The sequence below is a fragment of the Channa argus genome, chromosome 4 (genome assembly GCF_033026475.1).
Source record: "Channa argus isolate prfri chromosome 4, Channa argus male v1.0, whole genome shotgun sequence".
In the NCBI taxonomy this organism is placed as follows: Eukaryota; Metazoa; Chordata; class Actinopteri; order Anabantiformes; family Channidae; genus Channa; species Channa argus.
This window is the reverse complement of record NC_090200.1, coordinates 16199655-16227133: the sequence shown is the minus strand read 5'-3', so window position 1 is coordinate 16227133 and position 27479 is coordinate 16199655. Positions and strand designations below refer to the sequence as shown.

Here is a 27479-nt window from a genome sequence, read left to right as displayed (position 1 = left end):
ATGTCGGCAAAGATGTGGTAAAAAGATGATGTTATGAGAGACATATGAGAGACATGAGAGACATTATGAGAGACATCAAACTTTTGCTGAGAACTGCTAAGACATCTCACTGGACAAATCTATTGTAGCGGAAGTTGTTGGAGTGGAATACATACATTACACATTCACAATTAGGCTTGTGAAATAAAGCACAGACAGTGTATTTTGTAAATAGTTAAACAGCATAATGAAAAATGTTGCAAAAAAAGTGTTTGCGTGTCTCTGTTTTCTATACTGTTTTTTCAAATCCTGAATCTAAGCTTGATGGTGTCATGCTATCCAGAGAGGTTGGCTGCATGTTAAGTCCTATGGGAAAACATTTTAAATGTGATTGTTACTGGTATATTATAGATCCAGCTTTGTTTGTATGTTGACAGAGGGTTGGAGGAGCTTGTTGAAAATCAAGTGGAATCTTCTCCTGCAGGAGACTTCTTCGAGTGATATAAAACAATTTGGCACCAAAGTGATGAGGGACTCTGCGGCGTGTACTTTCCATTATACAAACCTGGCTGTCCGATCATAGCACCAAATACATCGACAAGATGAAGAGGCATGTGTCTGTCGTTCTATTTAGTAAACACAGCTAAGAGGAGCAGGACCACAACATAAGTGAAAATTCCAGGGTTGTAGACATAGAGGGAGAGAGGGGGAGTGAGCACAGTGGGGGATGTGGTCTGGGATTGTTTCCAAAGCAGTGAAACATGACCACTCGTGTTTAGGCCGAGCCCCTGTATCTTTGTGCACTCAAACACTTGGGCATGGCTCCTCTCCAGTCTCCAGACCAGGTTTTAGCTGATTACCAAAATGAGGGTCTTAAGGAATCAACACCACTGAGCAAGTTTGGGTGGAGATACTTTTCCTCTGACAAAAAGAGGGTAACCAGGGGAAGAAAAGATTTGACTCACAGCTGTCCTGGGGACTGGGAACTAAACAAGGCAGAGACAAGAGCTGGTGACCTCACTTGTACAGCACACCTGAACTTTTTCGTAGTTTTGAAAAATCTTTTTCTGTCTCTCATCTGAAAGCGAGCAAATTTCTTCTGAAAAATACTCGAAACTTTACGATTAACTGCCTTTTAATCATGAAGTGAAATTGAGCAGCACATATGGTCCCAGGGGGGGAATGTAAGTGTGTGACTGTAAAGGAGTGACGCCCGGGCTGTATCCAGATGTTTCACGCTTGACCTGCGCGCTCTTTGGAGAAGTTCAAGCACTTTGGAGAACACATGACACTAGGCGGGACAACGAAGGCCATGCTTTTTGTGTAAGGTGTTAGGACTTTAATTCAGGCCTCACACATTTCGAAGAATGGAAAGCGGCAAACTGAGGCCACTCATGCTGCTGAATTGGCTCAGCTTCTTTGCGCTGTCTGTGCAGGGGCACTCGGAGTCAAATCAAGAGGATGGTGAGTACGCAATTGAGTTTCATTGATGGTTGTCATTTTTATATATTTGAAAAAAATTGTTGTATATTTATTTAACTTAACTTTATGTTGTTTTGTTAAAAGCACAGAAATGTAAAGCAGTCGAGATCCTGAAAGTGTTCAAAACTATACTTAAAAGAAAGTATTATGAGCAAATACTTATGAGCTTATACTTATATGTTGTATTGCATCCACTAAGATGTAAATAGACCAAACTCTTTGTGTCACAATGGCCATGTGGAGCTGCATTTGAGGTCATTGCTGCAGCCCAGTATGACCGGTTGGTGAATAGTTTCATTCTGAATCCCTTCACACACACTGACACTCATCCTAATCAAGAAACCACCGTGTCCTTTTCCATGAGAATGATCTTGTGTACTATGGATCTGTGTGCATGTGTCTTACAATTCACTTTATGTTTTATCTCTATCCCAGTGATTGACCTTCTGGCAGCTCTGAACATGTCCCAAGACCTAGCTGGTGTGGCCAGACTACAGAGTGGCGGCAGTGAGATATATCGAATACGCCCCAAAGCACCCTTCATGATACTTCCTCCAAAATATACCCACTTCCTGTACTCCAACATTCATGGTAGCATGGGAGTGCATTTGGTTGGGCATCAGTCTTCAGGATCCAGTGCCACCCTCTTTTCTCTCTCCTCTAAGTCCTTACCACTTCTCCAAATCGTCTCCTCCACCCCCAATAAAACCCTGCGTTTGGACTACCGACCTGCAGGAGGAGCTCAGATGCTTGCCAGTATTCATTTCCCTATGAGAAACCCCTTCTCCACGGAGGAGTGGGTACAGTTGGCTGTGAGCCTGGAGCCTGATAGACTGACGTGGTTTGTGGACTGTCAAGAAGCCATTGTTGTCTTGTTAAAAAGGGAAGAGAGGATCAACCTGGACCTGCCTCAAGATTTTGTTGTTACTCTTGGCAGCACACCAGGGAAGAAACACAGCAAATTTAGTGTGAGTTACTTGTACATTCTACACTACATTTCTGTCCTCATATACTGACATAAGACTGTCAGGCATCATCTTTACTGATTTAGCTATGCGCAGTATTTTGAGCTACTTACAGTTCAGTTTCTTTATGAATGCAGGGACATTTGAAGACAGCTGAAATTTCAATGAAGGCATACGTAAGACGCCCATGGTTCTGCAAAACTGTTACAGGTAAAGCATCATGATCTATATCAAATCTGGGTGTAAATCATGATTTATTATTTAGGGTAAAATATAAGTATATCCCCCAAACATGCATTAAATGTAACCATTTAAAAATTAACTGCAGCACTGTAATTAATGTTGTTTTTCTGGATAATAAGTACACACATGTGTACTTATCCATGTAATAAGTACATGGATAAGTACACATGGATGTTCATCTAGATGTACATAGATGTATCTAGGCAATGTGGTGACAATTTAGAATATCCCAGAGGCTTTATTGTCTTTCCCTTTTCATTTCCTTTAGCTTCATTCTTTCTCAGAGCCTTGCTGACCCTAATAATATATTGTTAAATTTCTTGAAGTGGAACTAGAATTTTGTCAGTGATGCGCTCTTTCACAACAAAGACAACATTTCATTGAGGTGTAACTTGATAGTTTGGGATATTTTAAAGACCCTGAGAGTTGGGTCACAGGACACAATTGCTTGTCTACTCAGTAAAAGCATTATTTTTCATATAAAAGATCAGAATATTGATAACTTAAGACCTACGACAGCAGGTAGTGGGCTTTACTGCCCATAAGGTTTACTGCAAACCTTAGGGTTGTAAAACACAGCAAACATACTGCTAAATGGAGAACAAATTATTAATGTGTATGAACAGCATTTCTTTGTCTCTGTGTTTGTGTGTGTGTGTTTGTGAAAACTGTGAATAGAGGACATTTTGACACACGACATTGAATAATGTATACTTAAAGAAATCACATGAATATGAAAAATATCATATTATCTCGTCATTTCCACCCCTGCAGCTGCGGAAACACTCCCTGTTGTCACAATAATATAAATACTATAAATATTTTTTTAATTGTAGCTTTTATCCTGCCATAATTATTGTGCCAGTTGTTTTAAATGAATAACTCAAGACAACCAACTTTTCAGATATCAATTGTTTATGTTGGAAAACAGTTTGGGAAAATCTCTAAGATGGATTTATTAAGTCTTCCTTGCAGGTAAAAGGACAAACATTTGACATTATGAATGAGTTATAATTTATTAATATGTAATCTAAAATGTTGTGGTTGAGAAATACATAAATGTAAATAACTAAACTACTAATAACTATACTTCGACAAATCAATTTCATCAACTTCAATCAACTTCAACTGTCTTTGCCATGTTGCTTTGTCAAAAAAAATTATAAAGAAAATTACTTTTATTTTTATTTATTTATTTTCAGATTTACATTCTTTAACACGTTAACCACTCATATCAAATGAATCAAATCTATGGGTAATTTAGTCACCAATTACCCTAACATGCATTGCATCTTTGGACTGTGGGAGGAAACCAGAGCACCCGAAGAAAACCCACCCAAGCACGGGAGGAACATGCAAAGTCCACACCTGCTGCCCAGTATTGTATTTTTAAAATAATAAATAATATAATATAATACTATATAATATAAAAATAAGAAATTCATTATTTCTTGTAATTACTAATTATGTTTTTGTCACATATATTTCTCTTCTTCTTGATGGTTGATGGCCTTATGATGGAGAATAAGAATGTGACCTAGGAGCTCAGATGTCTGAGCTTGGTGGACTCCCTTTCTTTGTCCTGGATAGCCAATGGAAACGTTTCTTCTTCTTCTTTTGGAGGATTTCAATCTTTAACTTTTTTAGTTTTTCTTCCAATTCATGCTGAAATTTCATTCTGTTATCCTTATCCTTCTCAATGCCCACCATGATGGTTCTGATGGACTCCTGAAGGCAGGAGTTCTCCTTCTGCCATTGTAGTCTGTTTTTTTCAAGGTTTTCCTGGACCCTCTGTTCTCTTTTTCTTTCAGCCTCCAGGTGCTCAGCCATGAGGCGGGATTTTTCCTCCTCCCACTGAGACCTGCTGTTCTCCAAGTCCTGTTTCCACATTTCCTTCATGGTCAAGTTGGCCTCCATGTGCTCAGCCATGAGAAAGGTCTTCTCTTTCTCCCACTTGGACCTGCCGTTCTCCAAGTCCTGTTTCCACATTTCCTTTAAGCTCAAGGTGACCTCTATGTGCTCAGCCATGAGCCAGGACTTTTCTTCGTCCCACTGAGACCTGCTGTTCTCCAAGTCCTGTTTCCACATTTCTTTCATGGTCAAGGTAGCCTTCTGGTGCTCAGCCATGAGACGGAACTTCTCTTCTTTCCACTGAGACCTGCTGTTCTCCATGTCTTGTTTCCACATTTCCTTTATAGTCAAAGTAGCCTTCTGTTGCTCAGCCATGAGACGGAACTTCTCTTCCTCCCAATGAGACCTGATGTTCTCCAAGTCCTGTTTCCACATTTCCTTCATAGTCAAGGTAGCCTTCTGGTGCTCAGCCATGAGATGGAACTTCTCTTCCTTCCACTGAGACCTGCTGTTCTCAAGCGTCTGAATCCAGGATTTTGTCAACTTGGAAATTTCCTCCTCGTGTGCATCTAGTAAACGGGACCTCTCTTCAATCCACTGAGAACGTTCAGTTCTCAGAGCCTTCTCTGGTTTCAATTTCAGGGCAGCATGCCTTTCTTCCTGCACTTTTTTAGACAGCTCATTCTGCAGGAATTGCACCTCCTGAGTTGACTTGGCTTTTTGATTTGTGAGCAGCTCTTTTGTATGCTTAAGTTCTTTTGACAGGCCAGCCTTTTCTTTAACTAGCACAGATATTTCTTCATCCTTCTTATCTATAATTGCATGGATTGTGAACTCTGGGATAGTCAGGAGGCCCTGTTTAGTGTGTTCAGTCATAGCAGAGCTGCTTGTATCAGCACTTCTCTGAAATATCTGAGCAACTAAGACATCTTTAGCTCTATTGGCAGGTTGCATTTCTAAAAACTCAGACTTTGTCTCTCTCATTACAGCACACTGTGGCTTATTCTTTACAGCCCTCAGTAACAGATTGGACTGTGGCTCTGTCACCACAGGGGACTGTGGTTCTGTTGCTTCAGGGGACTGTGGCTCTGTCGGCACAGTGAATTGTAATCTTTTTTCCAGTACAGCCTGTTCAGTGGTATTAAAGGAGGGTGTCATACTCACAGGTGGCTGTCGTGTGTTTAGTCCAAATCTCAGTAGCAAAGTTGATTTTTTTGCACGCCGATTCCCCTTTGACGTGTTGTCCCCAGGTCTTTGCTTTGACTTTCTTATTAGTTCTTTCTGGATCAGAGGCACAGGGGACTGTGCTTCAGGTGACTGTGGTTCTGTCGGCACAGGGGACTGTGGCTCTGTCGCTTCAGGTGACTGTGGTTCTGTCGCCACAGGGGACACTGGCTCTGTCGCTTCAGGTGACTGTGGCTCTGTTGCTTCAGGTGACTGTGGTTCTGTCGGCACAGGGGACTGTGGTTCTGTCAGCACCTGGGACTGTGGCTTTGTTGCTTCAGGGGACTGTGGCTCTGTCGGCACAGTGGACTGTGGTTCTGTTGCTTCAGGTGACTGTGGTTCTGTCAGCACAAGGGACTGTGGCTCTGTTGCTTCAGGGGACTGTGGCTTTGTCTGCACAAGGGACTGTGGTTCTGTCAGCACCTGGGACTGTGGTTCTGTTGTTTCAGGGGACTGTGGTTCTGTCAGCACCTTGGACTGTGGCTCTGTCACCACAGGGGACTGTGGTTCTGTTGCTTCAGGGGACTGTGGCTCTGTCGGCACAGTGAATTGTAATCTTTTTTCCAGTACAGCCTGTTCAGTGGTATTAAAGGAGGGTGTCATACTCACAGGTGGCTGTCGTGTGTTTAGTCCAAATCTCAGTAGCAAAGTTGATTTTTTTGCACGCCGATTCCCCTTTGACGTGTTGTCCCCAGGTCTTTGCTTTGACTTTCTTATTAGTTCTTTCTGGATCAGAGGCACAGGGGACTGTGCTTCAGGTGACTGTGGTTCTGTCGGCACAGGGGACTGTGGCTCTGTCGCTTCAGGTGACTGTGGTTCTGTCGCCACAGGGGACACTGGCTCTGTCGCTTCAGGTGACTGTGGCTCTGTTGCTTCAGGTGACTGTGGTTCTGTCGGCACAGGGGACTGTGGTTCTGTCAGCACCTGGGACTGTGGCTTTGTTGCTTCAGGGGACTGTGGCTCTGTCGGCACAGTGGACTGTGGTTCTGTTGCTTCAGGTGACTGTGGTTCTGTCAGCACAAGGGACTGTGGCTCTGTTGCTTCAGGGGACTGTGGCTTTGTCTGCACAAGGGACTGTGGTTCTGTCAGCACCTGGGACTGTGGTTCTGTTGTTTCAGGGGACTGTGGTTCTGTCAGCACCTTGGACTGTGGCTCTGTTACTTCAGGGGACTGTGGTTCTGTCAGCACCTGGGACTGTGGCTCTGTTACTTCAGGGGACTGTGGCTCTGTCGGCACAGTGAATTGTATTCTTTTTTCCACTACTGCCTGTTCAGTGGTATTAAAGGAGGATGTCATACTCACAGGTGGCTGTCGTGTGTTTAGTCCAAATCTCAGTAGCAAAGTTGACTTTTTTGCACGCCGATTCCCCTTTGACGTGTTGTCTTCAGGTCTTTGCTTTGACTTTCTAATTAGTTCTTTCTGGATCAGAGGCACATTTTCTTCACTAACCTGCAAGCAATGGTCATCCACTTCCTGTGTATGAAATGTTGACTGGTTCACCTGCTTTTCATCTGGCTGGCTAGTTGATTCTATAGTACACTGTAAGTTTGCTGTCACTGCTGGATGTCTTGCATTGTCATCATTAAGTTCTGTCATGGTCCTGTCCTCAGGTCCTTGCTTTGTGTGTTTCATTTGTTCACTTTGGAGCTGAGAAATGTTTAAAGGGTTTCTGGCTGTCTGGCTTGTTGAATCTTCAGTAATGTGAAGTTTGTCGCTCTCTACACAATTTATTTATGATTCTTGAACAGCCATCCTTCTTGCAATATGAATATTGGAATCTTGACTTTATTATATAGCATTTTTTTACAATCGCTTCTTGTTTGTTTCCAAAATTCAATGTGACCTAGTCTCTATGGTACAACTCTACTCCGTTGCTGGCCTTGGCAAAATGAATATCTTAGCAACCTCCTTTAAACCTATATGTGCTTAAGTATCAAAGGCAGGATTCCACAATGATGTCATCAAGGCGCACCACTTTGTTGTTGTTTTTTTATGTTTTGTACATAGGTTTTAAGGAGGTTGCTAAATATCAAAAGTAAGATTCCACAAATATACAATTTTTTTAATGCTTTAATTTTTATTCCTACATCCAAGGAAAGGACATCAAAATTCAATTCAATTTAATAACCAGTGGCGTAGCACACAGAATCTGAGCCCTGCACATGCGTAATCATAATTGGCTCCTTAGCCCTTTATATATATCCATTATCACCCTTGACCAAAAAATGTATTCATAAATAAGTAAAGTAAGTAAGTAGTAAGTAAAAAGTATTTATATAGCACCTTTCACAGATAAAATCACAAAGTGCTTTACAAAGTGTAAAAAAGAGAAAATATTATATACAATAAAGTCTGGGAGCCACAGACTGAAAAGAAAGATCCCCAGAGTTTTAAAATGGGTTTTAGGGAGATTAGCAGATTTTGACCTGATTTTGACCTGATGACCTCAATGCTCTCGAGGAGTCATAAGTAGTCAGCAGGTCAGAAATGTACTCATGAGCGTTGCCATGAAGGGCTCTATAAGTGAGCACCCAAATGTTTAAATCAATTCTAAATTTGATTGGTAACCAGTGAAGAGAATATAAAACCGGTGTGATGTGGGATCTTAGTGGTTCCAGTTAAAAGCCTGATGATTCATAACATGTTTGTTAAAACAAGTGAAGAGTGAGTTACAATAGTCCAAATGAGATGAGATAAAAGCATGTATGATCATCTCTAAATCTACACTGGACAACATTTTCCTCATTTTAGAAATATTCCGTAAGTGATAGAAACAATTTTTGACCATCTGTCCTGAATATTGATCTAAGGACATAGATTGATCAAATACAACATCGAGGTTCCTGAGGCTTGACTGAACAGAGGAGCCCAAAGAACCAAATTGTTGCCTGATCTGTGGAATTTTCTTATCTTCGGCAACGATAGTAGTTTCTGTCTTTTTTGGATTTAGTTGAAGGTAGTTACTGCCCAACCACAAGACAGACAATCCAACAAGTTAGACAACAAGTGAAACTCACACTCCCTGAGAGAACAATATAACTGAATATCATCAGCATATAAGTATTAAGAATAAGAATACCCAAGAATATCCAATAAAAACAGCAAGGGACCTAAAACTGATCCCTGTGATACTCCGCATGAAAGAGGCATATTGTCAGACATGATCTGGTTTATCGCAACAGAAAAAAGTTCTATCAGTAAGATATGAGTAAAACCACTGAAGTACAGATCCAGAAAAACCAATAACATTTTGTGGACAATTTAGCAACATTTTATGGTTAACTGTATCAAACGCTTAGGTTTGATCAAGTAAAACCAACACTGTGTACCGGCCCAAGTCTGCCGCCATCAAAATGTCACTTGACACTTTAAGAAGGGCTGAGTCTGTTCAGTACATTTTAATCTACTACACTGAGAAAGGATTACTGCATTTCTTAATAAAAGACAACTGAATAATACTTGACTTGACCTGTTTTCTTTCTGCAATTACATTTCTAACCCGGCCAGTTGTATTGCAGAAATAGCCTTTTTTGTTATATATTATGTGCAAACAGATGGCAACAATTTTACTTCGGAAACCTGAAGGCAATATCCAAATGTATATAATAAGGTGGGTACAAACACGTTGATCAAATGAAACATTTCTTCATTTAACAGTGAGCCAACGACTTTTCTGCCATTTTAGATAACAATATTTAACTATTATAGGACGATGTTAACAAGTTGTGTACACACAATTGTTTCTTCCCTTCAGATCCTATGCTTTCCTTCCTCAACATTAATTTTTTTAGGGAACTAATAAGTAAAATTGAAGAAAAATACTGTAATCGACATGTTTTGGATGTGTGTCAGATAAGTCTGGCAGTGTGGTACAACGACTGATGTAGCTCCATTTGTAATTAGCTTCAGTGATTGAATGGGGTACTTAACTTTATGTTTGTTGGAGATTCCTGGTGTTTTAGTCACAGTAGAGAGCTGCACAATGAACAGCTGTATAAACTAGTAAATCTCTGATAAAACAGTTTTTGCTCCTGACATGCTCATCCCTTTCTCACAGTGTTATAACTCAGTAGTGAGACCACCATAGTTGATATGTGTTGCACCAAAGCTGTTTCTCCTACCAACTGCCTGTTTCCCCTTCTAGATGCTTTGCCAGTGTATCAGTACAAGGACAACCAGACCCCAGATTCTTCTTCTGACAGCAGTCAAATGTTAAAGCAGGGTGTTTCCCCTAGTAAACTTCAAACTGGCCACAGGTCAACAAACCAAGTCAGCCAATTTTCCCAGGACATCCAGAGTGACCAGCTGCAGAGAGGTGTTGTCCTGGGGCCTCCCGGATCTCCTCAAGTGCTAAAGTCTGTTTCTGAGGCTCAGAAAGATGACAGGCTAAATAAGTTAGAGAAGAGACTGGATGAGGTTTCACTTATGCTGGACATGGTCAAAGCTCAGGTATAACGGTATAACGTGTTAGTATTTCACAAAGCATCTATGACTTTTCATGAAACATGATGTGATTTAACACAACATGAGATAATGAGATTTTTAAAGATTTTTTTTGTTTAGGTTTGTTTTTTTTTTATAACAGAATGTCGATCTACAATCACGCATAAAGCACCTGGAGGGATGTGAGTGTGTGAAGCAGCAATGTGAGTGGAAGGGACATGAAGTGGACGATGGCCAGCACTGGCAGATGGACTTAAACACTGTTTGTATTTGCACATCTGGAAAGGTTACATGCCAATCTACCATCAAAGGTAAATATGTCTTAACCTCTTGTGTCTTTTTCTCTACTTTTGCAGTTTTCTCTTAATCCTTTTCTTTAGCACACATACACTTTGATGCACAGAAATTTCATCTTCAGTCAGGTTTACTTTACTACTGACTGTAGTAACTAACATTACTAACAACACGGGAGCCCACCTTTTCATACCTGATAGTATTATTGCCCTGTGGCACTAGAGCCCTCTGTTGGTTGTGACACACAATCACATGTGAAATGGTCAGTTTACAACAGACATATAAAAAGACACATAATAAATGTATAAAAACTATAAGAAATATATGACAATATATGTATCTCTGGTACAATCTAACCCACTCATTCAACCGGCTTGAAGTTCCTAGTTAGTGGATTGACATTTGTTTGCCCTTACCTTGAAACAGTGAAACAGTGTGTCACAGACAGCTGAGACAGGTATTTTGGAATGTCCATATTTGTGTTAATCTTAAGTTAATGACGAAGTATGAATCAGTCTGAGGCTTTTTCGACCGCATTAGCAGTAATGGCTTTAAAGATGTTGATAAGCAGGTCAGTCCATCACTTTGGTCCAGACTAAAATATTTCAGCAACCACTGAATAGCTTGCCCATGTACATGGACATGAACTTTGTCATTTTGAGCATGTACATGCAGCCTCGCAAAAATTATGTGGTATCTTGTTGAGCATATGTACTGCAGGTGGCCCTGTGTCCCCCTTCCCTGCTTCTAGGCATGGTGGGTGCCTAAACGAGAGAACAACTGAAGGGGCAATTTCAACATCACTGGGCCTTTAATCCTACTTCTGGCCTCTGCAGCAACAACTTTCCTTCATATAATGCCTGTAGGGACAAGCGCACATTAGAAGCCTGCTCAAGTCCAAGTCAAATGGTCATGGCGTGAACATCTCTTAGAGCAGCATTACACTCGACAAACATCCAACATTTCATTTGTGACTCTTTGGCAGTGCGATCCGTATACTTTAGACGAAGTTTGTAACAGCAATGCACTTCTCTTCAACAACTTCAGCTATCCTGAGCGAGCATGATGTTAAGCAGTTAAGTGGTTACAGATGGATGGATGGCTGGTTTTGACCATCATGGAAATGATTATGATCGCTTTGACAGAAGTGGTTGAGACAGGTGGTGCTAAGGCAAAGATGGATCTAAGCAGTATTTCATTGACAGGGATGTGTGTGGAGTAGCTGCGTAGGGACGGACTGTTGTAGAACAGGCCAATCACCTTTCCCTTGAATCCTGTCCGTAGCTTTTATTTCAGGCTCCACTGGTTCCACCGCTGTCTTCTTGGCTCTGCTCCTATCATCTGCCCTAATCTCTGTCATCGGGTTTGATGCCTCGGTTACCCCGAGGCTGTCTGTCATGTACATCAGGTCGGTTCCTGCTTTACTGGGTGGCAGGATCCAGCTAATGACAACAATGTAATTTGTCATGACTGGTAAACAATGGAGTGTCTGCCATAGAAACAAAGGAGTACAGTGCTTTTGTTTCGCAGTTAAGAGGAGGGTGGACCTGTAGATCCACAGTTGGGGTTAAAAGTTTGCATCCCCTTGTTTGAAATTACATAAAGAGTAATGTTTTCATAAACATACTGTTCAATGCACATTCAACTAGCACAAATCTCTTCATCGCCCATCCACAGACCACAGGGTCAGTGGTTCGACTCCCAGTCCCTCCTGACTATGTGTCAAAGTGTTCTTGGGCAAGACACGGAACCCCAATTTGCTCCCCTGGTCAGGTGAGCACCTTGCATGGCAGCTGCCGCCATCAGTGTGTGAGTGTGTCTGAATAGGTCAATTAGAAGCAACACTGTAAAGCGCTATGTAAGCAGAGCATTTACCATTTATCACAATTAAAGTTACTTTATAATTTGTTTATCAAGGGAAAAGCAAACCTTTGCACTAAAAATAATTTTCATATTTCACTATTTTGTTGGCAATAGTTTATCTGTTTAAAGAAGAGCACTGAAAGGTGGTGACAGGAGCTGCAGATGAGATTAGGGACATTTGCTAAAAGTTGAAGGTGTTTTGAAGAAAAGGGGCAGCTATCTCAAGTTTTGGTTTAATTTGTTCATATTTTGATTCAAAATATGAACAAATTAAACCAAAACTTTCTGCTTAAAAAATATTCTGTTGGAATCAGTATCTTTATATTAATTATGGGTTAAATTAATGCTGTACATGGAACTCCCTGAACAACAGAAGAATCCTCTCAGCATGTTGGTCCTATAGCATCTTAACAAATCGAAAATATATACAATGTGATGGAGATGTAGGAAGAAGAAAGGATCCAGCTCCAGCTCTGTAGTTCAATTTAAATGAATATACCATCTCTCAGCCTACTTTTTTGGTTTTAGGTTCACTTTCAACTCCTGTTTGTTTTTGCAGTAACCAAATGTGTTACTGTAGATGTTTGATAGAAAACTGTGTATACAATGGTGTGTAAATAGGCAGCTGTGTGTAGACCATATCAACTGTATTATGATAGAATTTGTCCATGTTATGTTCACAGTTTTTTTGTTGCCCCCCTCTTGTCAAAACATCAGTTTAAAGGACTAGCAAGTTTAAAGGACTAGCAGTTAACCATGTTTTGTTGCATTTCTTTGCTGTCACTGTGGGACGAAACAATCATAATTTATTGGACGAATGTTGATGTTGATGTTGCCCCATTAAGGATTCCCAGTCTCTATTTGTCTTTTTGTAACTTCATCAGTCATGTCAGCCATGTTTGGTTCTGCTTGTTGTGCACATTTTCACCATCAATATGATACAAATGGGCCCCTGCAGTCCGCTGTCCCTTCTCTAACCCTCTACAACTGCTCTCTAAAAGTCACAGTCTTTTTATTCATCTCTCGCTTAATTGTTTCTGCATGTAGGTCAGAAGACTCCAATGGCACATACACTCAGTGACTCACTCTCCCCCACACACTTTGATCTCTTGCATGCCTCCTAGAGGAAATGCTTGTTGACTGGCGGGCAGCCTTTACTAGCTTTTCTCACTCTGTGATCATTGTCCTCTCCCACACACAAATGCATCTCGGTCTTAGAGAGTCATCCATTAAGTAATTATCTGCTGAAATGTCAAAGCTAAGCAAAAGCTGCTTCTCACTCTTTAATGGAAAATGTTTGAGTCATGTTGCTCTTCAGTGTTTCATATGTAAACAACTGTTTAACTTACCTAACAACCAAAGACGAACAGTGGGGGACGCCATGACCTGATCTGTTATGAAGGGGGGCCATCCAGAATACTGAAACCTTTACCAGTCTTCTTTTCCCTTGTTAGCCATATTAATCACTTTCAGTGTCATATATTTGGTGTTAGGAGGAATCCATGGCCATAGAACACGGTGTGTGAGCATGAGCACATGTATTTTACATCAGAGACATGCTGTTTTGTCATTACTGTACAACTCGTTTCTTTCTTTACTTTTCTTGTTTACCACATTTGTACACACTTTATCCCTTGGAACATGCAGATATATATATACAAAAGCTTAAATATATGCATGCACTAAACACCTTGTCTCATTGTTAGACTGTGAGCTGGATGTTACCATTCATAATGTGTCCTACACCACTCAGGATGGCTGTCAGACATGTAAATGTAAGGTGTGTATTGGACATTCACCTTCATAAACATATATACAAATATATAGGCAAGCCTGAACATTTATTCTGCTCTTTTATCTGTTCACACATCTGTGTCCTTCCTTTGGTCACAGGGTGGTACCAGGGAGTGCTCTCCTCTGCCCTGCCCTCCACTGGACTGTACACAGAAGGAATCTGTACCTGGACACTGCTGCCAGCAATGCAGAGGTAAGAACACAAGTCTCCATTCTATCTCAGGCCCAACACAGAGAAACAAACACAGACAAACATTTGCAAGTACTGGCAATTTTTTAGTCACCAGTTAGCCTGAAGTGCATGCCTCCCGACTGTGGTAGGAAACCTGGAGGAGCTCATGCAAGCACATGTACAAAATGGAAATTCCACACAAAAAGGCTCTCACCTGCCAAGATTTGAGACAGTTACCTTGTTGTCAGGCAGCAGCAATAAATCCTCCACCACTGTGCTGCTTAAATAAAAAACCACCCCTGCCCAATAATAAGATGTTCTTTATAGAAGAATCTCAGTTAAATGCATCCCTCAATAGACTGAGCATTAAACTAACAAACTAAATATATACTTGAGAGTTTTGGTGTTGATCCGCTTCACTCCTATTAACCATGACACTAAAGCATTTTGATTTAATATGTGTTTGCAGGCTGCATCCACTCTGGTGTCCGGCATGACCATGGAGCTAAGTGGAGACCAGTAGAGAAGAGCTGTGACGTTTGCTACTGTTTGGTGGGTCTGATACTAACAATCTGCTTAAGTTCCTACATTCCCCCGTAGAAATTAGCCACTGACCGTTCATCTCTCCAGGAGGGTCATGTTCGCTGTGAGAGGGAGCAGTGTCACACCCCTTGTAAAAATCCAGCTGCTCCATCACCCAATACCTGTTGTCCAGTTTGTCACGGTGGGTTCTTTTTATTCATTTACTGTTGCAATATGTGTGTATTCACTGGCCTGAAGCAAAACAGTATATGCCTGTGTGTGTGTTGTAGGGTGTGGGGTGAATGGTCATGACTTCCCTAATGGAGCTGTGATTCCCACTGGAGACCGCTGTCAAGAATGCACATGTGTGGTAGGTCATTGATAGCACAGATATCAAATTACAAAATCTTTGTGTTTATATGTTAATCAAGATTCCTTTTGTTCTAACGTATTCCTGTCTGTGTTTTTCTCTAGAATGGAAATGTGGTGTGTTCAACCCTTCCCTGTCCTGCATTGTCATGTCAAAACCCTGTGCATAAAGCTGGAGAGTGTTGCCCACGGTAACAAACCTGTCAAAAGTTCTCCATGTCACTTTGGAGCCTGTATTTCTTCATCCTATTCAAATTTTACTTTTAACACAAGTGGTAAATGTGTAGGAATTTTCCCTCAGATATACAGTACAGTATGTTAATACAAGCAATTTTTTTTTATTTTCCAAATGTTTTTATTTTGTTAATGTGACCTGTAGGTGTGAGCAGTGTGAATATGAGTCCAGGGTGTATATGGATGGACAGATGTTCTCCTCTAGGAGAGACCCCTGCCTCTATTGTCGCTGTTCAGTCAGTACACTCTAATTGTGTTGTCTGTTATAGTATGAAAATGTCTTCTATGTTTCATAAATCAGAAGTTCAACAAACCTAGCAATATCTTTTTTTTTTACTTTCATGAATTTCACATTAAACTTCAAAATATTATTGTACACAATTAATTCCTCTTGGATACATCTACTAGGCAGGCGAAGTGACTTGTGACCATATGGATACATCATGTCCCACAGCACACTGTAGTCACCCTGCGAGGCACAAAGGAGAATGTTGCCCCACATGTGAGGGTCAGTATAATTCATATACAGTTTTCCCATTTCTTTGTTAGGTTAGTTTTGCCAGTTGCATGCTGAATATTTACTGTTTCAACTCAAACAAGAATAATCAGAGTTTAGATTTGTTCCTACAGAATGTGAATATGACACGATCGTGTATGCTAATGGGAAAGTCTTCATCCCTGCTGGGAGTGGACCCTGTCTGCAGTGCAGGTGTAAGGCAAGTGCCTATAGGGTACTGAAGTATTGAAACTTGTCTCAAACTATTTTAATATTTTAGATCTTTTGCACTTTTGAATTGATTTTATTAGACATAGACAGGATTCTGTGGACCTAAACATAATTTGCTTCAAAACACATTACACAAATATTATATGTACTAGAGTGGGAATGTCATTTGCCATGAAGAGAAGTGCCCTCCTGTCCAATGCTCCAACCCCATTACAGATCCTCATCTCTGCTGTCCAATCTGCAAAGGTAATAATCCACACACAAATGCACACAACACACAAATGTTGATTCAGCTTATCAAAGAAGAAAGTCAATGAAAACATCCGTTCTCATTGTAGCATGTGTGTTGGAGGGAGTGGAATATGAAGAAGGCTCAAGCTGGCAACCCGAGGGCCCGTGCTCCAGCTGCACCTGTGTGAATGGAGAAACCTTGTGTACACACACACACTGCCACTCCACCGAGTGCCTGCATCCCACCAAGAACAGTGGTTAGTAAGACTGTGTGTCTTTGAGTTGCTGAGCTGTTGTATAGGATTGCATTAGAATGTACAGGTGTACCTAATAAAGTGGTCAGTGGGTGTATATGACTGTGTAACTTAAGTGTGCTGTCTCTTTCCTCTTCTTAGGGTCCTGCTGTGCAGTGTGTGAAAGCTGCACTTTCAACCATCGCATCTATAGCAACGGGCAGAGGTTTACGAGCCCTGACCAGCCCTGCCACATCTGCATCTGTCAGGTGAGCATGTCTCCATTTACACACCTAGCACTGTATTGTCCATCTTGAAACCTCGTGACGAGCTTTCCCCCCTCCTCAGCACGGCACCGTAGCATGCGAGAGAAAACCTTGTCCTCCACTCAACTGTACCAACTCATACACACCACCAGGAGAGTGCTGCCCTAAATGTCCAGGTACCCAGTCGATAACAATAGATTTGGTCATGAGTCAAGTACAATATGTGGATCATTTATTCTCAGTCAGCTCAGCTCAGAAAGTTGTGTATTTTTGTATGTATCTTCTCCAGACTGCTCCTTTGAAAACTATGTGTTTGTGGATGGAGAGGCTTTTCCAAATCCTGTGCGTGTGTGTGAGGAATGTAGGTGTGTGAGTGGCAGGATTGACTGCCACCGAGCACAGTGCCCTCATCCACACTGTAATGCACCTCTGCCTGGAACATGCTGTCAGAACAACTGTAATGGTGAGGAATATGGAGATTTCTTTCAGTAATGCAACTGTTTTATAGATGAGCCTCCTACAATTATACAACATTCCTCTACGTTAGGCTGCAGCTATGCAGGAAAGGAGTATCCCAATGGACAGGAGTTTCCCCATCCCACTGACAAATGCAGGACATGCAGCTGCATAGTAGGAAACATGATCATGACAGCATGACTAACCCTTCAGTGTTGATCACCTGTGGTCCTCCTGAAGCTGCGTTTAATTTCAGTCTGTGCTGTTATTTGTAGAATGGGAATGTCCAGTGTCTGATGAAGAGGTGTCCACCACTGCCTTGCTCTAACCCAAACATTCTGCCGGGAGACTGCTGCCCACAGTGTCCAGGTAAGGATGTGCAAAAGAGAAATGTTCAAAAGGAGTTGCAGAGGATGTGCAAAGGGTAAGACATGCAAACATACAGCATATTATAGTGTGAATACGTAGACATAGATGTAGTAGATGCACCTTATCCTGGGCAAGTATTGCTGCTCTGAAGGCAACAGGAGTTTAGCTATTATGGTTTGGCTTGTGTCAATACAGCGCAGAGCTAGAGCTGATGCAGTTTCTGTGGTACACTTCAGGCAACTAGGGTAATTTTCATTTCTTGCTATAAGCATTATAATACTATATTATATTATATTATATTATAATATATAATATAATATTCAGTCTTGGAGTCAAATGTGAACTCCTGAAAATGCCGGATCTGCATATGTTTCAGTTGTTTTAGGTATCAGACGAATCAGGTGACAGTTAAATCCATGTGTACATGGCAAAGAGGAACCACTGATAACTGATTGGGCATATACTGTATATATACAAACATAAGCAAGTAGCCAGGGAACTACTTCTTCAACTACTACAGCTATTACAAATTAATTGAATGCTTGAATATTTATTTATTTGTACAAATTGCTCTTATATCAGTAATTAATTCGAGTTTTTAGTAATCTAAGTATGGAGAATGTAAAGAAATGGAAATTTTAGTATAGCAGCATTTAGTAATTAGTATTTTATTGACAAGAGTTTGACATTACATTTTTTACGTTATTTTTATGAAAAATATTAAAAGAGTCTGTCAGAGTATTTGACATCAAAGCTTTACCATTTCATTTCATGGTGGACCTTTTATGAAGTTGATATAATGGTAATAGTTGAAATCAGTTTTATTTGTTTCTTGGGTGACAATGGCCCATTTAATACACTGTTGGTTATGAAGTTATACAGTATAGTCATACTGTTGATCTTGTTAAATGATGTTCTTTAGCTCCTCCATTGGACTGTGCATACGAGCATCGACCCTACAGACACACAGAGCGTTTCTACCACCCAGCTGACAATTGTCGACTATGTGCCTGCACCAATGGGACAGTCCACTGTCAACGCAAGCCCTGCCCCTTTGCTTCATGTTCTCACCCCATCACACAGGAATGCTGCCGCTCCTGCGAAGGTACACATTCGCAAATCCTGCCATTTTAACTTAAAGATAAAGCATTTCTGATACTTGAAGCTGATTTTTAGCTCCTTAAGTGACTACACATTTAGACTTATTCTGTTTTCTATATCCCGTGCGTTCCTGCAGGCTGTTTATACGATGGTCAGGAGCGAGCTAATGGGGAGACGTGGGATGATGTGTCAAATCCATGTGCCGTGTGTGTTTGCCGTGAGGGCTCTGTCCATTGTGAAAAGAAGCGTTGTCCCCTCACCAACTGTAACCATCCAGTCCAGAGACAGTGCTGCATGTCCTGTGAAGGCGAGTGAAAAACCCAAGCCAATGACTGCCATAAAAACAACGACCTAGTCTCTGAAGAAAATACATAACTTCCATGTCAACTACTTTAATGTTAGAGCAGTGTCTGATTTTCTGCTTCCAGGCTGCATGTTTCATGGTAAAGAATATGCTGACAGCACTGAATTCAGTGATGACAAGGACCCCTGTGGTGTGTGCTACTGTTATGGAGGAGAGGTCATCTGCACCAAATTGCCTTGTTATGGAGATTGCAGCCACCCTTACAAACCACCTGGACAATGCTGTGGAGAGTGTGAACGTATGCACATCAAACAATAGTAACATCAAACTCTGCCCTTACCACTAAATTGAGATAACTGACTTCAGGTTGTGTTTGTTTATCATTCCTATGATTGCAAAATTACTAAATAAACCCGTCTTTATTTATAGGCTGTTTCTATAATGGTGCAGTCTTTACCAGTGGACAGTCGATCCCTGACCCCGGGAACCCCTGCTCTGAATGTACCTGCCAGGTACAATGAACAAACACAAAGAATTACATAAGTTACACTCCTGCTGTTTAATCATATATACAACATGCCATGCTTATGCTCCTACAGAGCGGTTCAGTGCAGTGTGTAAAGAAGAAATGTCCCGCAGTCCTATGTCCTTACCCAATCACCAACTCATGTGGCTGCCCTGTCTGTGATGGTAAGCAAGCATAGCAGAAATTACAGTTTATGTGTCTGTTTAGGATTTAAATAATGGAGATTTTATTGTGTGTGCAGGTTGTCAATTTCAAGATGTTGCTTATGTGGATGGACAGATCTTTCCAGGAGGAGAGAAAGGGTGTCAGGACTGCAAATGCTCAGTGAGCGGGAGAGGCGTTTACCTTCTGTTGAAAGACTCACTGTAATAGCAAAGCTACTGTGTGTCTGTAATTGTCTTTCTTTTCACAGAGAGGTGAAGTGGTGTGTGCCCAGCGAAGGTGCCCGGCTGTGTCATGCTCCCACCCAGCTTTGGACAGCTGTGCATGTGGAGTGTGTAATGGTTGCAACTTTAACGGACGAGATTGTTTTAATGGAGAAAGATTCCCACACCCAGCAGACCACTGTCAGCTCTGCTCCTGTCTGGTACAATGACCATAAAATGATCATAAAAAAACAACAACCATGACTAAGTGAATTATTCAAATTATAAAAATGATTAGTAAAAAAGTGTTAACAATAGTTCTGCAATGTAATCCCCTTCTTTGCTGCTTTTTCATATGTTCAACATTTTCAAAAAGTTGCTATTCATTTTTCATTGTATCATAATTGTTGAGTATCATGTACTGAGTGTCAAACATAGGTTGTTATGTGTAGAATGGTGGTGTGGTGTGTATGCGGAGGTCCTGTCCAAGTGTTGCCTGTGTGCGGCCAGTAACCCACCCAGGGGAGTGCTGCCCTGTCTGCACAGGGATGTGTCTTCATCACGGGAAAGAGTATCAGTCAGGCTCCACCTTCACTTCACCGTCTGATCCTTGCTCCTCATGCTTCTGTTTGGTGAGTCTGATAATTGTCACTGAATGAAAAGTCCTCTGACTGTATAAATATTTTTACTGTTTCATTAATTGCATCCCTCCAACTGTTTTCTCTACCCACATCACCTCGTTGTGCTGCACAGAATGAGTTGGTGAACTGTCAGAAGAGGCCTTGTCCAGTCCAGTGCTCTCATCCAGTCTCTTCAGACGCGTGCTGCCCTGTCTGTGACTCTTGTCTTTATGAAGGCGTTGTTCATTCTCACAGTCACACATTCTCGCCCTCCTCTAACCTCTGCCAGCGCTGCACGTGTGTCAGAGGTACTGTTACCTGTGTGCCACTTGTCTGCCCGCCACTACCATGTGCTCAACCGGTCGCCAAGCCAGGACAGTGCTGTCCTGAGTGCACAGGTACTTTTTGAAATGTTTGTGCTACTTAAGGCTGACCAGTGCCTGCATTTTCTTAGTTTTTAGATTTATTATTTTAGTTTTAATTTGGATTATATTTAATTCACATTTTTGTTGCACAGAATAAACAAGTTTTTGGAGCTTCTTTGTTTTTGGTCACTCGTGTTTTCGAAAACTGCACGGTCGAAGAATAGATCAAATACTGTATCTTTGCGATTCTACACTATTATGCTCCTTATTTCACATTTATTTTACATCTGACTTTCTGTTCTGTGTGCGGTAGTTTAAAGCCTTGATTTGTACCCTGTTAAACAGAAAAAACAAAAACAAACATTTGTACTTATAAATAAACCTAAAATACTTTACTGTGAGGGAATTATACTAAGTCCGTACTGAGCTCAAGAATGATACTCAAGCAAAGAAACATTGTGTTTTAGTTAAGGTTTGCTTTTATTAAAAAGCCAGTACCATATTTATTTTACGTGACATTAGATTAATGCCTAATACTTTTTTATTGGAATGTATGAGCTGTATTTTTCTTTAAAATCCATATAAAACTATTATTGAAAAAAAAGAACAGCCAAATGTAGGCACTTGGTCATACACAAAAATAATTTTCTTCCTCTACTTTCTGTGTGTTTTATCTCCGGGTCTCAGTGTGTATACTGGATGGACAGGAATTTAGTGACGGACAGACATGGACCCTGAGTTCAAACCACTGCTCCACCTGCACTTGCCAGGTCTGACTTTAACTGTCTTTTCCTTCCAATATGTGCACCCCTCCATGTGCTTGCCTGCTGATGTGTGTGAATCCCACAGGCAGGTGAGGTGCAGTGCGCTCCAGAGTGTCCCAAGCTGCCATGTATGCATCAGGTGACCGACCCAGGAGCCTGCTGTCCTCGCTGTAGAGGTAAATAGACAACTAAAATTATAATTACAGGAGGTAGCAGTTTTCCGAGCAATTTAATTGTCTTTCTTAGGTTGTGTATATGAAGGTGAGGAGCATGCAGAGGGCAGTAGCTGGTTCGCAGACTCCACTCCTTGTATGAGCTGTATGTGTGTGGATGGGGTGACCACCTGCTCTGAAGTACACTGTCTATCTCCCTGTATGAACTTCATCAGAGTGCCTGGGGAGTGCTGCCCTGTGTGTGCTGGTAAGCACAGGGGCATCTAAAGCACCTTTGGTTTTTATTGAGGGTTATTTTCTTATTTGTGCATAAATGTTTTTCAACAGACTGTGTTTTTGAGGGCAGAGTGTATGGTCCAGGGGACAATTTTAATCCAGCTAATGACCCCTGTCAGATCTGCACTTGTGAGGTATGATCCATATGTACCTGATACCTGGAAGCTTTATGTGTGACTTGTTTACTTTGTGGTAGGATTATTTGCAATATTGGTTCATCTGTGGATGATCTTCTGAATTCATGTGTTAATCATTTACTTTAATAAAACATAGGAAAGTATTTAGTACAAGTACAAGTTAACAAAGCCTTTATTGAAATTCCTTGAATTTGACTTATTAGTCCAAAATCTAAATGCATTGTGTTTAATCATATAACACAGTTGAAAAGCATAAATTGTTATATTTAAGAGAATGGAACAAAAAAAATTGTTTAATTTTCTAAATAAATTACTTAAATAAATAATAACTGTTGAAATAGCTGCCTATTGATTTTCAAAATAAGGAAGATGCAGAGGCTATAGTGGTAATTGTAGTAAAAGGAATCGTAGTATTACGTATAATCCAACATGTTTCTCTGTAAGGTGATGCCGGATGGTGAACAACACCTGATGTGTTACCGAAAGCAGTGTCCTAGTCTGGTCGACTGTCCCAAGAGCAACATTTTGTTTGCTGGACCAGAGTCCTGCTGTCCTGTCTGTGCACGTCAGTACTGAACTGTGTTTTATGATATATTGTAGTTTATAATATTTTACTCTGTGTTCATATTGAGCTATGTAATGTGTTTGTGTGTGTGTATGTGTGTTTAGAGCCACTCAGTAACTGCACCGCTGCACTGATTGGCAACGAGGTGTTGGCCACAGATGACCCCTGTTTTACCTGCCATTGCAAGGTACCATAGCAACAGCACTATTGTGTTATTCTTTATGGAATATGTCAGCAATATTATATGAGTCATCAACTGATAGATAATTTGTACTGTAGCTAAGGATTAAACATTAGGCTTTGGAAGACCTGTCTACACCTGCAGTGAAGTGAAACTCTGCAGTGAATTGATTCTGTGTCTGTGGTTTAGGACTTGACATGGACCTGCCTACACCAAATGTGCCTCCCACTTAGTTGCCCTTTTAATGAACAATTCACCCCTCCAGACTCATGCTGCCCTGTGTGTAAAGGTGAGTTTAAGGCCATGTTTTATTCTACTGTATTTTTTCTGTGTGATTTCACACAACACTCAAAAGCAAATTAAATACCCAGAGCTAAGTAGATAAAAGTCTAAGTAAAACTATAGGTAAACCTCACTGACATTAAAACATCAATTATTCCTGTTTTTTAAACAGACTGTGTGATTGAGGCTCAGAACAGACGAGTAGCCAATGGCAGCATTTGGACAGACAGCGATGATGACTGCATCACATGTACATGTAATGTAAGTTGTACAGGAAAGTAGTCGTTCATCCGTCATCTTAACCGATTCTCCTGTTCAGGGGTACATGGGGCCTGGAGCCTATACCAGCTGTCACTGAGTGAGAGCCAGGGTACACCCTGGACAGGTTCTATCTCAGATAGAGATGTTGAAGATAACCAGAGTACCCGAAGGAAAACAACACAAGCACAGGACACTGCAAAACACGCAAAATGCCACCGCTGGCACATGGATTTGAATCGGGGACCTTCTATATCTGGCAGTAACCACTCTACCACTGTGTTGCCTGAAAGTAATCATAACAAAATTTATTATAACTTGTATACACCACTATTCCAAACCACATTTGCCTTATAAGAAAACAGGCTAAACATAACCAGTATTTTTTATGAAAAAATAGAAAGAGCCACTAAAAAGACTTTTACAGTACAAACCCCTTAACACTGTTAGAAATTATTTTATTTTATTACTCACTGTCAAATATTGAAGACAGAAATAAATGATTTGAAATAATATTTACATTATCGGAAAGGATATTGCACAGCTTACAAATTTGAAAAATTAAATGAATGATTTGAAAGGATGTCCTGGCCAAAAGACACTATCTGCATATTTTGGTAAAATATTTACTGTAAACTCTGGGACTGAGCATTTTATATCTTAATATGCAGATATATTTTCCAAAGTGCGGTGATATGTTTCCCACTAAGCACAAGAGCTGTGATTCAATTTAGTAATAGCAGGACTGACCTTTGCAAGATCTCCAAATAGGAAAGACTTAATTCTGTTGTCTAAAGTTGACCTAGTTTTACTGTAGGCCTCTATTAATCTCATTTATTTTTTCTGTATGCATCCTTAGTTGGGCTACATAGAATGCAGCATTGAAGAGTGTTTACCTGAAGTTTGTCTGAATGGCCACAAACAAGCGAAGATTCCTGGGAAATGTTGCTATGAATGCCAAGGTACCAGCGCCATTTAACACAGAGAGCGCAGCAAACTGCAGTGTTAAATATCCGCTTAACAAGTCTCTTGTATGTGTGTGTGTGTGTGTGTGTGTGTGTGTGTGTGTGGGCAGACTCAGGGGTGTCATGTTTGCACCAGGGAACAGTTTACCACAGTGATGAACGCTGGGAGGTGGATGAGTGCACCAGCTGTGTGTGTGTGTCAGGAGACGTCCACTGTCACAGTGAACGCTGCCCTCCCCTCACCTGTGCAACAGTCAGTACAACAAAAAAACACAAACATTCTCAGTGTGTTACTGTATCCTGAAATGTTTTCATGATGCATCACTGTCCTAACCCTTTAGGTGTGTGTGTGTGTGTGTGTGTGTGTATGTATTCTCTCAGGATGAAATGCCATCAGTTGTCCCAGGCTTGTGTTGTCCTCGTTGCCTTCCTCGTCCGGCCACCTGCATTGCCTTCGGCGACCCTCATTATCGCACCTTCGATGGACGCATGCTGCACTTCCAGGGAGCTTGCACATACGTCCTGGCACAGGACTGTGAGGGTGGAGACTTCAGGTGAGAGTGTAACCATGGTTACTCAAGTAAGAGATATATAGTAACAACCCAGTTTTTTTTACTGGTTCTTTAACTGCTGCTTTGTTCTTTTGAAATATTGGAAATGTATTCATCTACTTGACCCTTAAAAACTCTTCAAATCAAACAGCCTGGGAAGGAATAATATTCTCTTTGTTTAAACTGGAGCACAACACAAGGTCATAACCTATGATGAGGGTTCAGAAGTAGCCATTGCTTGGTTTTCCTCAGTCATTGTCTTTAAAGGCATGATGCATTTTTCATAATACCATTTTCTGCTCATGTTTAAGAAAGGTTTAGTCACTGCAAAACAGAAATTTCATTTCACTTTACCTGACCTTGCAAGGAATTAGCTGATTTATTTTTCAAGTTTTAGCGACCTGGTAGCTCAATGGGTAGAGCAACAGAATGCATGCAAAAGTCAATCAAATCAAATCCCAGCTTACACTCCCGAGACACTCAGCGCTAGCTCCCTGGGTGGCCCCCTAGTGGCTGCCCACTGCTACCCCCAGGGGGATGCGTTGAATGCTAAGAAAAGAAAATCATTGTAACATGCATGTGTGATATGTATATGTGCTCAATGATGACAATAAAGATTTTTGTCTCTTTTATAAAGTATTCATGCAACTAATGATGATCGTGGACGTAAAGGAGTGTCTTGGACTAAAGAGGTCACTGTGTTTGTAGGAGACGTCGCCGTGCAACTACTCCAGGACTGGGTTGTGAAGGTTTGTGTGTACAAGAACAGCAAATAACGGTGAACAATTATGTTTGTGTTCTACATCCACTCAGCTACTATTCATATTTTCAGGTCAATGATGAAGTTGTGACTCTGCCGTTCCTCAGAGAACCGTACCTCTATATAGAACGTCAAACCAACACCATATTACTCAATACTAACATTGGCCTCAAGGTACAGTCTTCATCTTTCTCTCTTTTGATAGAAAGCTTATGGTTGGGTAAATTGACATTAATTGCTGGTCCACCTTTAGTTGCTGTGGAGTGGTCGATCACACCTGGAAGTGAGTGTGCCAGGCTCCTATAAGGGTCACACCTGTGGCCTGTGTGGAAACTTTAACAACTACCACCAAGATGACCTCCGAATGCCCAGCGGACAACTCAGCCTATCAGAGTCTGACTTTGGCAACAGCTGGATGGAAAGCATAAGTCTACATGCATAAAGTCTCATTGTCAAACTAAAACAAGTGTTTTAATTTTGCACATAACAAACTGTCGTTTCAGGTCACAAATAGCAGCCATTCCCCCCCATCGTGTCGACCTGGTGAGGATGTCGACCCGTGTAAGCAAGCAGGCTACCAGGCCAAAAAGAGTGCTAATGCTCACTGCAAGGTCCTGAAGTCTGCTGTGTTTAGGCCCTGCCATCGTGTGGTGCCGCCTGAGCCGTGGTATGGAGCCTGTGTATATGACCTCTGTGCCTGCGGGGCAAATACAGATGAGTGTCTGTGTGACACACTGGAGGCCTACGCCAGACAGTGCAGAGAAGCTGGAGTTATTCTGCAGTGGAGGAGCTCATCGCTGTGCGGTGAGTGAAACTGGATAGGTTGTCTCTTTGGAAAAAGTGATTGTTGTCAGATACCTTCTAATTCCTAGTAGCCTGCAAACTGTAAACATCATCACAAGTTAACTTGTACCATCCTCTCAGCATCTCAAAGTTTCTGCTCTCCTGCTTTCATTCTCAGCTGTGGGCTGTCCAGTGGAGAGGGGCTTTGTGTTTGACGAGTGTGGCCCTCCGTGCCCTGTAACCTGCTTTAACGTTGACGTACCACTCGGTGTGATCGAGAGCCACTGCTTCAAACCCTGTGTCCCAGGCTGCCAGTGTCCTGCCGGTCTGGTTTTGCACAACTACTACTGTATACCGCAAGAAAAGTGCCCCAAGATAATTCACAGCAACTCCACATAACCGCTTGCATTTAAGTGAATTTAATTTTTATGCACACACATGACACCTCTGATAATCTGTGGTCCAACCAAGGACTACATCAGCCAGCCATCTGTTACTGTATATGGAACAATATCCATGGCCTGTGGATTTTCTTTGACTAAAGTGAAATACTGCATATTTTGATGATTAAAAACTGTTTGGAACAGAATATTTATACTAATTTTGCACATTTATAAAACAACTGTTTTAATTGTATTATTTACAGTCAAAGTTTACTGTTTAGCTTTATTTTAACACTGTGGCACGTCTGACTGCATAAACAGTAAGCCACATATTCTCAGGTACTCTTTTTTCCCTCTATTTTACAAATAAACTGACTTTTCACTAATATTTGCTGTGTTTCAT

The 27479-nt window shown here is 41.2% G+C and overlaps 1 protein-coding gene across 1 annotated transcript; it reads left to right on the top strand.

Moving 5' to 3' along the window:
- The first annotated feature begins 788 nt into the window (after positions 1–788).
- Positions 789–27462, top strand: kcp (kielin cysteine rich BMP regulator). The gene is made up of 46 exons (XM_067502364.1): positions 789–1443; positions 1897–2429; positions 2564–2636; positions 9889–10193; positions 10330–10498; positions 14051–14124; positions 14238–14331; positions 14780–14862; positions 14941–15034; positions 15123–15202; positions 15307–15392; positions 15581–15671; positions 15844–15943; positions 16066–16151; positions 16315–16408; positions 16501–16650; positions 16789–16895; positions 16975–17068; positions 17182–17355; positions 17440–17522; positions 17624–17717; positions 18640–18822; positions 18955–19125; positions 19247–19420; positions 19552–19634; positions 19722–19812; positions 19890–19972; positions 20061–20234; positions 20466–20645; positions 20767–21031; positions 21686–21768; positions 21848–21938; positions 22009–22182; positions 22263–22345; positions 22793–22913; positions 23018–23100; positions 23284–23383; positions 23549–23637; positions 24494–24596; positions 24710–24852; positions 24981–25153; positions 25788–25899; positions 25983–26084; positions 26164–26329; positions 26415–26714; positions 26872–27462. The coding sequence occupies exons 1-46, from the start codon at positions 1347–1349 to the stop codon at positions 27090–27092; spliced, it is 6309 nt and encodes a 2102-aa protein (XP_067358465.1). The 5' UTR covers positions 789–1346; the 3' UTR covers positions 27093–27462.
- Positions 27463–27479: the final 17 nt, after the last annotated feature.